The 15,337-nt window shown below is 33.3% G+C and overlaps 2 protein-coding genes across 2 annotated transcripts in view; both read left to right on the top strand.

Annotated features, from left to right (window-relative positions):
• Positions 1 to 838: 838 nt before the first annotated feature.
• On the top strand, positions 839 to 14,620 carry LOC129220561 (pancreatic triacylglycerol lipase-like). Its single transcript, XM_054854991.1, has 6 exons — positions 839 to 941; positions 2,023 to 2,243; positions 2,483 to 2,629; positions 4,106 to 4,214; positions 9,628 to 9,744; positions 14,574 to 14,620. The coding sequence occupies exons 1-6, from the start codon at positions 839 to 841 to the stop codon at positions 14,618 to 14,620; spliced, it is 744 nt and encodes a 247-aa protein (XP_054710966.1).
• A 500-nt stretch (positions 14,621 to 15,120) lies between these two features.
• Positions 15,121 to 15,337, top strand: part of LOC129220560 (pancreatic lipase-related protein 2-like) — a 56,956-nt gene continuing 56,739 nt past the window's right edge. Inside the window, exon 1 of the mRNA XM_054854990.1 lies at positions 15,121 to 15,225. Coding sequence (XP_054710965.1) covers positions 15,121 to 15,225 — 105 coding nt within the window. The remainder of the gene's footprint in view (positions 15,226 to 15,337) is intronic.

The raw sequence follows: 15,337 nt of genomic DNA, 5'->3' as shown, positions 1-15,337 counted from the left end.
ACTAAATTTCATCGATGGATAAGTTACAAATAACTTGTATCGATGTTTGAATGTTTATAGCAAAAGTTCATCAAGCACTCAAAAATCTGCCGAACAAAGAACACGTAACTAAAAATAATGTGTGAGTGGGTGTTAAAATCAAATGAAATATTTTTGAGCAATCGCAATTGCTTTCATTTGAGCGTCCTTGATGTCCGGTTCCTTTTTCAGAATGGACCATGGGCCTCTGCAGCACCGCCGTCCACCGGAGGACGGAGCTGCTCCTCTGGTCCTAGCCTCCACTAGCAGCACTGTCCACTGGAATCCCCTCCACCTAGACGGTGGCGTTCATATCCTGCATACACACCTTCCTACATACACACACGTCTACACACAAGCAAGTCCTTACACACATACACATACGTAACCGCCCAGGAGGAGGGGCAGGCTAGGGAGGATATGAGCCGTTTCTAGAAACAATAGCCTCCAATCAGTAGGGTCCTCTCGCAACTCGTGATTGCGAAAAACATAATTCGAATTTAAATTGTCAGAATTCAAATTAGATACACACACACACACACACACACACACACACACACACACACACACACACACACACATATATATATATATATAATTCTTTTTTTTCGTTATTATATTCCACTATTGGAAGTGTTATCGAAATCAAATACCAATAGGTAAAATAATAAATATCGTCTAGGAATGGTCTTTATAAAAATAAGAAATGAATTGATCTGCCCGTATCGTCATGTAGGTCAAGTTTTCGACATTGACGAAGTATAACTGGTAGGTTATTTATACTAAAACGCGGAAGAAAGACTTTCATCACATTAGGATCATGGAGCGACTTCCTGCCATTCTAGCTTTTGCTTCCGCATCACTCATTCTAGCTCTCAGTTTTGAGAAATTCGACGCATTTTATCGGAATAATCCTGTGAATGGTAAGATTTTTTGTTTTTAATTTGACATTTTAACTTTTTGACACTTTCAACTTTACTTGTAAAATGAAAGTTTCAAGCTGAGAATTTTAATTTTGCATATAAAATACTTAAAAGTTTTATCGACAACAAATTTGTTTTTTGTCACCTGTGATTCACGAGATAGTTCTATTAGGGTGCACATTTTACTTTATTTTTGTCAACTATATAATTTTGTTTCATTATTTATTTAGTTTAATGTATAATTTTTATAAAATCCTTCAACGTATTCTCTCATTCCTTATCAAACTCTTGATTGTGTTTAAATCTTTACATGCTTGCAAAACTTACTGACCTTGATAATGTGTTAATACGTATTGTAAGAGGATTACTGTTAGATGTCATGGTGTCCACGAGGTGGGCAAATGAGACAGACATTGAAATTTTAAGGGGGTTAATTGAAAAGTGGTTTTAATCTAATTTTGAGAACTGTAGTTCTGGGGTGATCCGTAGAATTTGAGGGGGGGTTCCATCACGCTTGACGGGATAGACACCTCTGTTAATACTATAAGACACATTTATTTCCTTTACTCAAAGTATCTCCTCGAATATGATGTTTCTCATTTTTAAAATAAAACCACTATGTTTTAGAGCATTACGTTCTAAAATTAGGGTTTTTTTTAAACGTTTATGTTTTTTATGTGCAATCATGATGTAACCTGACGGTATAAACTAAAAGTTTCCAATGAATTTGAAAAAGATTTATCTGGGAATAAATTTTGGGAGTGCTTGTTTTTATCCCATTTATCTGTTGTATTTTTTCACTCAAAATTGTTGCAATTGTTGACAGTTCTTTCCAAACCTAATATCTATATCGTTGCCTCAAAACAAGAGTAGGATATCTTAGTGTTATTCTTGGGATTAGATGTCTTGGTGTTGTTCTAAAAGGACGATGTGCATAAATCTTATTATATAACATTAGATTCTGTACTGCATAACGGAATGCATCAGCTCAACGGTTAGCCATTTTTATTTGAATTTTTTTATATATTTTTAGGATTATTTCAAAATAAATGCATTGAAGACCTAGGATGTTTCTATACAGGTCCACCATTTTATCACCCCATTCATCGCCCCATAAGTGTGTCACCAACTTCGGATTTGAGAACAAAATTCAACATTTACACTCCAGCAAATCCGGAAATTCCTCAAATTCTGAATGCAAGTAATGAATCCATCTCCAATACTATTTTAGACGCCAACTACCCGACGAAAGTTATCATTCACGGATACAACACAGATCTCAACGAAAATGATGCAAGATTTGTAAGTTTATAGTATTAGTGTAGTGGACGAATTACTGCTCTAGGTAGTAAATTGTTTTATAGATGGAGCTTCACAAAATCTGAAGGAAAACTGCTCTTAGGAGCACCATCTATGAAACAGTTAATCAACTAGACCAGTAATTCGTTTCTGATTTATGTCGTATTTTTGTTTTGCTCCATTTTAATCTTCTCTTGCGTTTACGATGCATGAAAAGTTGACTTAAAATTCATTTTCTGCAGATGATAAAAGATGAATTGCTTAGAGAAGGACAGTACAATGTTATCATTGTTAATTGGACGGAGAACAACAAATCTCCATATTATCAAGCAGTTGCTAATGCTCGTGTAGTTGGCGCTCAAGTAGCGAAACTACTGAACTTCCATGTGGTAAGTTTTGTTTAAATGCATTAAAAAAGTCTGGTTGAAGTTTTGTTACGACGGACGTCTGAATAACAGTTTTAGCATCCCTTAAAAATTTCAAAAGTTGTTCCCACTAAAAATTTTAATTGATGCAAATTTGTTAATCAAGAACTTTTTTCCTCAGACGTGTTTTGAAACCTGTTGGTTTCAGTTTTGCAGCCTAAGCATCAACGTAAAAAGTTGACGAACAAAATATATTTCAATGAAACGGATAAGAGTATTAAATGAACATAATATGAAATGATTCGTGCACTTAATGGTGTGTAATGCCACTTTTAAGCAACAGCATCCGTCGTCTGATACTGCTGCTGTCGAGTTTGCAGCATCCGATGACTTTAACACCAATTTTTTAAGAATTTGTTCCTAAGTAAAGATTATCGATGAATAGCTTTTAATTTTTAAACATTATTTACTGACCAACTACAGTAGTAGCTTCTTTCTAGTGGATAAATTTTGACAACTGAGGCAGTGAGAAACAAAAGGATGTAAGCGCCAAAATTAAAAATTTGGAGGCATCCAGTGCAAATGGTAGGTAAATCTCTCCTCTGTCTTGATGCTAGAGATAGTACTAGTAGTCCTAATAGGTGCCATTATACTGCATGATTTATAAAAACCTTTCAATGCGAGAATATCTAGAACCGGAACTTTAACCTCGTTTTACTTGAAACTGGAAAATGTCCACTTACATCTCTTTGCCCACTGCCTCATTTTGTCGCTAAAAAGACAAATGGGCGTATCTCAAAAAATTTGAAAAATGAGTTGTGACTACCACAGAAATATCCAAAGTCAATTTTATAATATGACCAATGGGCTCTACAATAAAGAGTAAAAATGTTACAGTTCCTCACACTGATGGCTGTTCTCCAGCGATACTGAAAACTGGAAATCTTTTAATCGGTTTTCTGCAAAATGCTTAAAAGTGAAATACGCCCATTCGTCTTTTTAGCGACGAATTGTTAGTTACATGTTTTTAGTTTTCTTGCCTAGATCTTGTGAATTTTCGGAGCTTGTGATATTTTTATTGTGATCTTTGATGCTTTTTACTACGATTTCCGATTCTTTTACTGTTAGCTGATGTTTTTACTGCAAGCTATCGTGTATTTTACTGTGATCTGTGAATTTTTAATGGGACCTGTATTTTTTTTACCGTACTCTGTGATGCTTTTTACTCCGATGTGATTTTTTAATTTGATCTGCGATGTTTTTTACTATAATATGGTGTATTTATGTGTGCCACGAAAGAGCATATTGTTTTTGAAGTTTCACACCTAAATAGGTTGTAAAATAATTAATTTTTATAGAAGCTTGAAACAATAACTTTTGCCACCGCGCTGCTGATAGTATTTGACATAATGTAATGAATCGGAAAATGTTTTTACAAACATAAAAATATGCATGTATTTCATCCGCGATCATGAGTTCTTTGCTCAATGATGTTTTCAGGCGAACAGAGGATTTGAGCCTCAGAATATGCATGTGATTGGGCATAGCCTCGGTGGTCAGATGGCTGGATGGGTAGGAGAAAGAATTCCCCTCTTAGGCAGAATAACAGGTAGGTTTAGAATATTAATGAAACTCTGAAGTCCCTTCTTTCAAGCACTTAGATGATGTTCAATTGTCAGCAAAATAAATGTATATTTACTAACCTTCCACTAAAACTTACTTTAAATTATATAGAACAGTGCTTCTCAACCGGTGTTCCCGGGCACACTGGTGTGCCGCAAAAAGTTCCTAGGTGTGCTTCGGTATTTTTGAAGTTGTAGAAAAAGGAAGAGAAGAAATGAGTTTTACATTCAATATGCCGACAGTCCGGTTATATCATCCAGAAACTACAGTTTCACCTTGTTCAACTCATCAATCTGGAATAGGGAATAACCGCGTTAGAGGCAGATCTCATCTCATCATGTATTTATGCCTTAGCTCTGGCTTAGGAGCAGTAACTTACTGCATAGAGATGTATTTTACCTACGCAAAAGTTTAGATATAATCTTGCTAGTTTAATTAATTGCCAAATTGCATTTAAAACTGCATACCAATGGCGTAACATTTATTTTTACCAGCGTGTTAAGAAATCATACGGGGAACAATAGATTCCGATGGAATGAATGAGGTGCTTAGAGTGACAATTCTAGACAATGTTATCAGGCATCAAATTAATGAGATGACGGGTGAAATTTTAAAAAAAAAATGGTTTAAAAACCACAAATAGCTGGTAAATTTTTGTTTCAAGTTGATGAATCAACAAACATTAAAAGAGAACTACCCTTGCTAATGAATACGGCATTCAAGATCTTATACTTTCTAAAAAAACTTTCTCAGCTTCCAATTGGCGATGAAATGTTCAGCGTTACAGCTAAATAAGTAAAAGGCAACAGGGTCCAATGTTACAACTGCACATGCGCTTGCAGTGATGGAGCAGTTGCAATGACGGGGAATGTTGAAGAGTCCATACGGAATGCAAAAAAAAATCGAATTTCAATTTTTAAATCAATTTGTGGTGTTATGATTAAAGTTTCATCATTACTTCTAGTTGACTGGCATAGAACAATATGATTGGGTTCGTGATCCGTTACTGACGCATCAGCAAGGAACTTTCTTACAAAGCACAAGAAAAAGCTATCGTCCTCAGGTGCAACCCCTCCCTAATAATACGGTTTAGCCAAGTACCTATGAGCACATATTGGATGTTAGTAAACAGCGTACCTAAAATCTCTCTTTACGTTACGCAATACCTGTTACTCTTCCATTTTAAAGATGGCATGATATTCTTAGCACTGACATTTTTAAAGATCAAATATCATGCCCAGACTTGTCGAGTTTCGGACTTTGTGGCCGCAGTGAGCACTAAAATTCATTATGAACTTCAATTCAATTCCTAAAGAAACTGAAATATTTAACAAATATTTTACGTATTTAAAAGATTAATTGTTATATCCTTATGGAAACGTTGATTTTTTCTCGTTCTTGTCTTGGCTGGGTAATGATGAAAGCATTGTTCATACTGACATATAAAATGTAGTTCATTGTTCCGCAAGCCAACTACTAAGTGTGCCGTAAAGGAAAAAAGGTTGAGAAGCAATCGTATAGATGATTTCTCCTAGTTAATGAAGAAAACAAACTTTCTTTCAACTCGCTGAGCCAGCTGAATGTTTTGACGTCACTGGTAAGAAAAAAGAATGAGAAATAAATATTTTCAAAGAGAGCGAAAAACAATGACTAAATAATGATTTTGGTGAAATCATAAGTTTCCTTTCCGAACTATTTTTCTGGTTGATTATAAAACTAAATGTTTAATTAAATTTCTTTTTTCATTTTATTTTATACTTTAGTAATTTATATGTTTAGAGTTCTTGTTTTCTATTTTATTTCTGTTATTTTGTAAATGCTTATTGATCAAGGATTTATTTGCAAAACTGTTTTATTTTCAATGAACTGGTGTATACTCAAGTACCCATATTTGCGAATAAGTGTAACGCCACCGTGATTAAATAATGAATTTTGCACTGCAACTTATAAAGTTTTTCATTCGTTTACATTAATCTTAGTATTTCTTTCTTCCAAAAATTTATATTATTCATTGTTTTCTAAAGAATTCTGTCAACCAGTAGTTATCCATTAGTGGATTAGTTTCCCTATTCGACGAACACCCACTTAAGGTTATTTCTCCGGCATGTGTCACGTGCCAGTATGTCACGCTGCGGAGGGGTTTCCAAAGTGGGTGATGAGGTTCAGGCAAAGGGTGCCGCGAAGTGGTCATAGTAGCAAATTGTGAGGCATAATACAGCAAAAAAATAATGAAGATTATTCATCAAAATTTCATTTGGTTTCAGATACTTTACTTCTGTAAAAGTAAAAAAAAAGGGGGGGGGGTAGAGTCGTTAATTTATACAAAGAAACTTGAAAAGGCCTTATTAGTAATGACCTTTGTTACTGCATAATGCAAACATTATTAACATACTGATTATCTCTCTCTCTCTTTCTCTCTCGCTCTGTTTATATATATATATATATATATATATATATATATATATATATATATATATATATATATATATATATATATATATATATATATATATATATATATATATATATATATATATATATATATATATATATATATATATATATATATATATATATATATATATATATATATATATATATATATATATATATATATATATATATATATATATATATATATATATATATATATATATATATATATATATATATTATATACATATATATATATATATATATATATATATATATATATATATATATATATATATATATATATATATATATATATTCATCGGATTTCAAGGTAAGACAATTTTGTTATTAGCAGGTACTGTCCCGTGGAAGGCTAATTATCGGAACTTGTTTTCCTAATTAGTCGAGGCGAAACCCCCTGCTTTTAGTTTTAGGTTTGAGCTCTAGTTTATTGTTTTTAGCTTAGCAAGTGGTGCGTTTGCCCATTGTTACTCTATATTACATGTACTGGAGCTTAAGCATTCTCTTCTAGTTTATAGTTAAAATTTTGGTCTTTTGACCATAATTAATGAATCCTCCACGGCTGATGAGCTCTGGATTCACTCTTTTTCTATTCCTACTTAATAGCTGTTTGCATTTTCCTTTTTATCATCATTTGTTATTTATAATTTGTTTAATGTTTGTAATTCTGTTTGCTTAATTTTATATATATATATATATATATATATATATATATATATATATATATATAGAGAGAGAGAGAGAGAGAGAGATGAATAGGATAGATATGTATGACTAGAATGCAATTTTTCAAAGGGTAGAACTTGAAAAAGTTTCAGAATCCATGAATTACTGATACCTCATTTTTGAAAGAAAAACTTTCAGACTTATTATTGTTTTTACATGTCATTCATAGATGGCGCTACTGAACTGTCAACTTAACTTTTTTGAAACTAAGAAAACAAGGAAGGCATTAATTAATTTTCTAATGCCAGATCATTTGATTTTGTGTTATAGCAAACTGCAAGAATATGGTACACTTGCGTAATAACAGACATTTACAGGGTAACGATAAAAAAAATCAGAAATGGAAATGACTTGCATGTACATTAAATTCTCTCTTTAGGGCAATGGTTCTCAAACTGGGTGCCACGGCCTGGGGTGCCGCAGTAGGTGCCGCAGGAAGATGCAAATGGTGCCGCGAAATGTCCATAGTATCCATATAAATGTATATAGTAGAATAGACAGGGTGCCGTAAGAAGAATGTAATTCTTCAAAGGTTACCGCGATTCGGAAAAGTTTGAGAACCTCTGCGATAGGGAGGGAACAAAAGTGTTAAGAATATTTTAAAGGGGAGGGAGTTTTTGTTGATAGACTAGCAAGACCTCCCGGTTTAACTGGGACAGTCCGGATTTTTAGATAATATCCCGGTGTCCGGCCGGTTTGTTTTACGTCCAGGTAAAAAATAATTTTGATTTATAGTTGGGCGAAAAAATCTTTAAAATTAACTCTGTGAAGGTTTATTTAGGATAATTACTTTTTCATTTGTAACATTGACTTGTAAAATTAATATTGGATTGGCTTGTGAGGATTTTTGCATCAAGATTATAACCAAAAAAAGACTTTCTATAAAAGGTCATAGCCAATGAAAAATATACATGAATATTACTCAAATTCTTCTTCCTCATTCAAAGTGTTCTTTTTTACTAAAATAACTTATACATATTACCCGTAGGAAATCAAACGCTTAAATTTATCTGCTTTATGTATTACCATCCCTGGTTTAGATTCATAGTTAGTTACCATTTATTTATATTGCAGCATTGAGAGAATGAACTATCATCTAAAACTCCCTAAAAATGGCCAATGGTGTGTACCCTTTCGAAATACTCGCGACGCAGGGGGGGGGGGATCCCAGTGTCCCGGTTGAATATTTCGTAAATCTGGCAAGCCTAATTATGAAGGAATACCGGATAATACCTATGAATTCACCAGGATCATCATCAAAATGTGCTCATCAGAATTTTCACAATGTCAATAGCGGATTTAATTTTGGGGACTCGTCACAATGTATTTTTGGGGGTCCCTTAGTCCTATCACGGAATTATATAAAACATTCATCGTGTGCGTTTTTGTGTCCCCTTGGAGGCTCAGGGAGTCATGGGGGCCGCTCCCAATTGCGACTGTTGCGACATGGTAAATCCGCCTCTGCATTAGGGAGGTATCAGATAGAGAGAGTCCACTCTAATGATAAACTGAAACACAGGAAAAAAATTAAGTAACTCATTTTACATAAAGTCAAATGTATGTAAAAAGAGAAAAAAATCACAACGAAGTAATTCCGAAACATTGTTCCAGTGCCTTCTAGCCCTAGTACATACTTGGTTGTAACGTGCAAAAATTACAAAATGAACAAGTATTCACCGGAGATGGTGAACGTGAAGCCTCCGTGAGTTTCTTTTGCGGCTTCATAACAGCTAGCTCTTGTACCAGTTATAACTTATGACAACTTGAAAATCAATTACAAAGTTTTTATTCATAAAACAATGCGGATTACGTTCAAAATTGAACATATCCCTGTCGAACTATTGTCAGTTGTCGACTTAACCTTTCAAGATGGAAACTAGAGCAAATATCATTGAGAAGGAATACTAATGGAGGGGAGTGACAGCAAATGTCTCAATGAAATAAGCTTGACACCCGATATTTCCCAGGTCAGGTGACTAGTTTGGCTGGGAAGTTGTCGCGTTTTGGCACGCAATCGCTCTTTTGGCTTTAAACATTTTTCATGCGACGGCGCTAACTATAATGTCGCGGCTACAAATCAGAGCTGAGGAGTTGTAGAAAAAATAACAGACTCTGGGTCCAACTCCTTTACCCAAAACACAGTCCGACTATGATTTCAACTCGGAGACGATATCTAGTATAAATATTTTTTTCTCATTGATGTCTTGATTTAACAGGTTTAGATCCAGCTGGTCCTTACTTTCAGGATGCGGAAAATGAAGTCAGATTAGATACAACTGATGCAGATTTTGTTGACATCATTCACTCCAACGGAGGGGATACCATTGTTGGTGGTAAATACTTTTCAAAATATGTTTTAGAATTAGTATTATACTACAATTATAATGTCTTATATGCAATGATTAAAATTTTAAGGGAAATTCTATGAAACCTAATAATCTACACCCCTGTTTCCAAATAAATGACAGCGAAAGTAAATACTAAGCACTGCTGTTTCAGTTAGATTACTAATAGAAATTTAAGAGAGGCAATATTTTTTCAAGATGTCTCCAAAAAATAGTATTTGTCTATTAAACTTATTTTTTAAGCTTAAATATGACAATGAAGTTTAAGGAAAGAATAATTAAATTTTGGCACCATATTAAATACCTAAAATAGTGTTCTATCTTGTGGATAAAATACCTAAATAACAAACTCTTATGATCAAAGTCATGGGCGGGCTAAAAATATTAAATTGTGCTTTTCAGTTTAGTTGGATTAATGTGTTACTTTGAACTCGAAATTGCTTATTTCATTTTATTTTGGGGAAGACAAAGTGGATTTCAATTTCTGATGACCTCAACATCCTTTCTGTGTGCTATTCTTTATAAATTAATCAACTACTTTTGTTGAATAACTTAATAATATTACGTTTTTAAAATAATTTCACATTATTTTCGCTAAAAATATCGATTGAACTGAAATTAGAGTTTCTTTTTTTTCCTTCAAATCTTATTCTTGAAAAAATACTGTTCTTCTCATGCGGGTAATAAATTTGTCCAATAGTGCGGAATTGCATGCAAAAAAAATAAAAAATATTTAATAAAATTTAAAAAGTTTTTCTTTGATTTTCATTACTGTTCATCATATCCACTAAATAAAACAAAAGATTGAAAAAAAAAACCCTGCTTTTTTTTCTTTCTTTCTTTACGCAACATATAAAAATATCAAAGCAAAAAAAATCATGAAAATGTTCTTCAACACTTAGATTGGTAATCATCTGTGTACTTTTTACTTATTTATTCTTGTTTAAAAGGGTATGGAATTGATGACCCAATTGGCCACGTAGATTTTTTTCCTAATGGTGGAAGAAACCAACCAGGATGCGTATACAGAGCTTTAAATGCGTCTCAAGGTGTAATAAATTGTAAGTACACAAAACATTGAAATAGAACTCAAAATTTGTATCACATTAGTGCCTTGTTTAAATATTGTTTAAACATACTTCTGAATTTAATACATTCATACTTTCTCCCGTTTCAGCTACGACTAAATTTCTTGTAAATTCATGCTCACATAGTCGAGCCGTTGAATATTTCTTAGCTTCTATAAATTACTGTCAGTTTTTGGCAGTACAGTGCAGCAGCTACTCGCGGTTTAGAAGAGGAGAATGTACGGAAGAAAACTCACCTGTTGCAGTGATGGGATTTCACGCTGAAAAGCCGGAAAACACAGACGAAGAAAAATTGTATTTCCTTCAGACAAGTGATGATGTTCCCTATTGTGTAAATGAAAATGAAACTTAATAAATTGTATTTTTATGCCATATCAGTACTTTAAAATTATTGCTACTTTTGCTTTGCCTACTACCTCTATCTTTAGTGCAGAAAATCAAATTGAAAGAAAAACACGTTCGGAGACCAATGCAAAGTGCTTCCTTTTTCATAAGAAGCAAATTTTTACATTTTAAACTGATTTTCCAAATCAGCTTAAAATAAAAACAAGCTTCAATCTTTAAAACAGCCTTTCAATATTGTGTTTTATGACACTATAGAAAATTGATTGTCATCTCTTTATCTGTTTGCAAAATTGGAAATGTTTGCAGCATCAATATTTAATAATTCAAACACGCTTTTACGTATTTTATATCCTCTTCTCTTACTGTGAGTGGAATCTAGCAATTCGCCCATTATTATTTTTTTTATAAAGGGCCTTTTTTAATGGTGTGTGTAACACTTTTTCCTTCATGGGAAAGAAAAACTATGAGCATATCCGAACTATACTACAGCTCATTTATTTCACTCAAAAATTCACATTTTCCAAATTTTTCAAAAAATAAGAGACAAATTGTTATACAACTATTATCACATAAAAAGTAAACTTGAGCTGTATTTTTCCATTAAAAATTATATCGCCCTTGCGTTTAGGTGACCATCGAAAAAATGAAGTAAACAAAAATCTTTTTTGGTTATTCTTCCTCATAAATAACATGAACAAATCTGTCAGTTTCTGACATTTGTTTGCTTATACAATAATTTTCGTGACTTACCATTTATATCCCCCCCCCCCAAAAAAAAAATCATTTGTTTTCAAAATATCAATTTTGTTCGCATGTTTTGGCTCATAACACGCGGAAAATTCCGTACTAGCTTAGCAAACTTTTCGAAAACTTAATAACCTACAAGACAATTGTTATACTAAAAATTTGAACAAATATTTTTGAAAATTCGATGAAATATGAATATTTAAAGCAGCTAACTTCTCACTGCGCTAGTGTAAGAGATAACAGTTTATAACTTTCAAAATGTTGTAACGAAATGAATTTAACAACTCACGACAACAGATACATACTTGAATATCTCTAAAGTTTAGAAAGATATCGGTGATTTAATGAACCGCATCTTATTTATTGTCGGATAGAAGAAGAATCGCAAGAACGCTTGCGATTTTGCAGTAGTAAATTAGTAAATACCTGCAGTAGCTCCTGACAAAAACAGATTATTTGCGACCAATCCTTTACGATTCGTCCCCTATCAGAGAATAATTGAAATTCAACTCATTAAATCACCGATATCTTTCTAAATTTTAGAGATATGTAACTGATTTTTTTTTATAAGTTACCACATTCATTTTGTTTTAAGCTGTTGAAAGTTATAAAATGCTTTCGCACATGGGCAGTTCAACCGTCTGCTCTATTTCTGTTACGGTAAAGCAGGAAATAATGCAAAAGTGAAAAACTTTTAATCAAAACCTAATCGAGCATATTTGAAATTATGATATAAACCATTAAGACGTTGGTGACGATGCAACTAAGAAAAAATAAAGAACAAAATTCTTTATGCAAAAAAGAAGAAAGATAAGTTATTTAGTTTAAATTATGCATTTTCAACTATCGACAAAATAAACTAATAATGACTACATCAGAATTTCGAAATCCGTTGTTTCTAAAATAAAAAAAAAATATCAGTACGTTAAACCGAGATTTAAAAGCAGGGTAAACGTTTTCAAGTGTTCCTTTCTTTAAATGCAACTTTTTCAACTACGTATTCTCAACTGTTTTCCTCCATTATATTTTCCTGCGGGCATGAGAAATATCCAGCCCTTTTAAGAGAACCATGGACTTAGCTCTGCTAAAATCTCTATTTCTTGAGATAAAGAAACAACAAACAAAGATACCGCAGAGAACAATTTTCCTTTCTCCAGAAAGTAGGGAGAGAAACATGACTAACTTTGACAGAGTTCATTCAGCCTTGGGATCATTGTCTCTAACGATCATGTTTCGGTCATTAATCAGTATGAACTAAATGAAACATCTATTAACTAAAAACTAATACTTATAAATATTATGTAAGCTCAAAAAAAAAAAAAAACAATTGCTTTATGTTATTAGAAGTATGGTTCATATCTTTGTTTCCATCATTGCGTCGTTATTCGTTTTACATGAAGCATCAGGTAAAACTGATGTTTTTCAATACGTTCGCAAACCTCGACAAGGTAAGCAAAAGCATTTAAAAATTCTCTGCTAATATGTAATTTCATCGAAAACGCCGTGTGTGTGTGTATGTGTGTTTATGTGTCTATGTGTGTAACAATACACGGTAAAAAAAAAGTTGATGTGGCCTTACTCCATCAAATCTCTATAAAATCGGTGGTAACATTGCTGCCTCCAACGTTCTGGAGTAATTTAACTGATATAATTGGTACAGAGTAACTCATAACTTTCAGAAGATTACACTATAGTATTGTTGCTACATTGTAGCGTATCACTTTTATCAGACTTTTTTGAAAGATTACTCATTTTTAAGCGTAAAATGACTTATACTTAAGTTAACTATTCGAAGATTTAAGAAATCCTAATGTATTAAATGATCAGGTAATTTTTCTTTCAATAAAATCTGAATAAAAAGTATATAAATGAGTTAGTGTACTTGAAATTTTGCTTTACAGTATAAAACAATTGCAATTTCATGCTAGGAAACAAAATCAAATGCCATAAAATTCATCCCTGGTTTGCTCGTCTCGTGGGGTTTTTCTCTAACCACCCTATTGTACTTACTTCCCGTCGGTATCTGAACAATCCAGGTATTAATGAGAACAAAGCAAAATTACCAGCAAAATTTGTTGGATGACTTTCGAGTATGTAAAACCTAACAATTTATGGCCTTTTGTTTTTATATATAGCAGATAAAGAATTATTTTCTCTCTTTTTATAACAAAAAAATCTATAGAACACCAACTGTTAGATAGTATTATAAATTCAAAGTGTAACGCAAATAATAATTTAGTAAAAAGTGTTAGACCGTTTTTACACAAGTACTTTTCAATTAAAATCACTTAGACTTATATCTTGTTCTGAAGTAAGATCATATACGCCCAAAATATACAAAATGTCTCATTTCATTTTAAAGCAATCAATTTTCAAACTCTTTGCTGTAAGAAAAAGCAAGGTTTTCTCATAAAACTGCATATTTGATGTCCTCTTTGGAAGCTCTTATGCCCAGGACTGCAGTAAAAGAATATCTTCTAGCATTTATTGGTTCTACCATTTCGTAACAAGAGTAATTTTCATGTGCGCTGCTTCATCCACTTCATATATGCATAAAAATTGCTAAACTCAAACCCTGTGGCACGACATTCCGTGAGGGTCAAGGCCTACTGTTCACAACTCAGTTTTCCTGACCAGGGGCTCTGGGGTGTAAGGCAGATGTTTCGGTTAGGTGGTCAGCCTAACGCGGAACCCCCAGTGTTTGGTTCCCAAGTACCCTTGTTACTCATTTTATCTACCCACTGAGAGGATGAACGGCTGAGTCAACCACGCCCGACCCCGGAATAGAACCCCGACCTGTGGCGTGGGAGTGCACTGAGCCAATGGGCTTCATAAAAATTTCTACCGTGGGCACTTTAGAACAGATGCATGAAAATAAAAATAGCTGGCCACATAATCCATGATGCAAAATATAATTTAGTAAACCCTTTTGGAAATCTTTGTTTTACAACAGGTGAATAGACGATTTAGGTTGTTTTTGCATTGGACCACTGTTCTATTATGCCGTCCATTTTTTATAGGTTTGTTTCACAACAAATGCATTGACGATTTAGGCTGCTTTTACACCGGACCACCATTCTATCATGCTGTTCATCGTCCTGTAAGCGCATCTCCTACATCTGAACTAAAAACGAAGTTCAACATCTACACGCCGTCGAACCCAGACACACCCCAAATAGTGACTATGACTAATGAATCCATAGCCGATGCAGCTCTCAACTCTAGTTTCCCCACAAAAGTGATCATTCATGGATACAGAATTAATCTAGGGAAAAGCGGACCTGGATTTGTAAGTAATTTGTGTTGCGTCTGGTTTTAACTGAGGAAGTTTTCTCCTTTTCTCTTGATTTTCACAGTTGTATCATTATTTACATTGAAGATATTGTACCATTTCATGAAAT

The sequence above is a fragment of the Uloborus diversus genome, chromosome 4, assembly GCF_026930045.1.
Source record: "Uloborus diversus isolate 005 chromosome 4, Udiv.v.3.1, whole genome shotgun sequence".
Taxonomy (NCBI): Eukaryota; Metazoa; Arthropoda; class Arachnida; order Araneae; family Uloboridae; genus Uloborus; species Uloborus diversus.
Note: the sequence above shows the minus strand (reverse complement) of the source record. Positions and strands in the feature narration are given on the sequence as shown.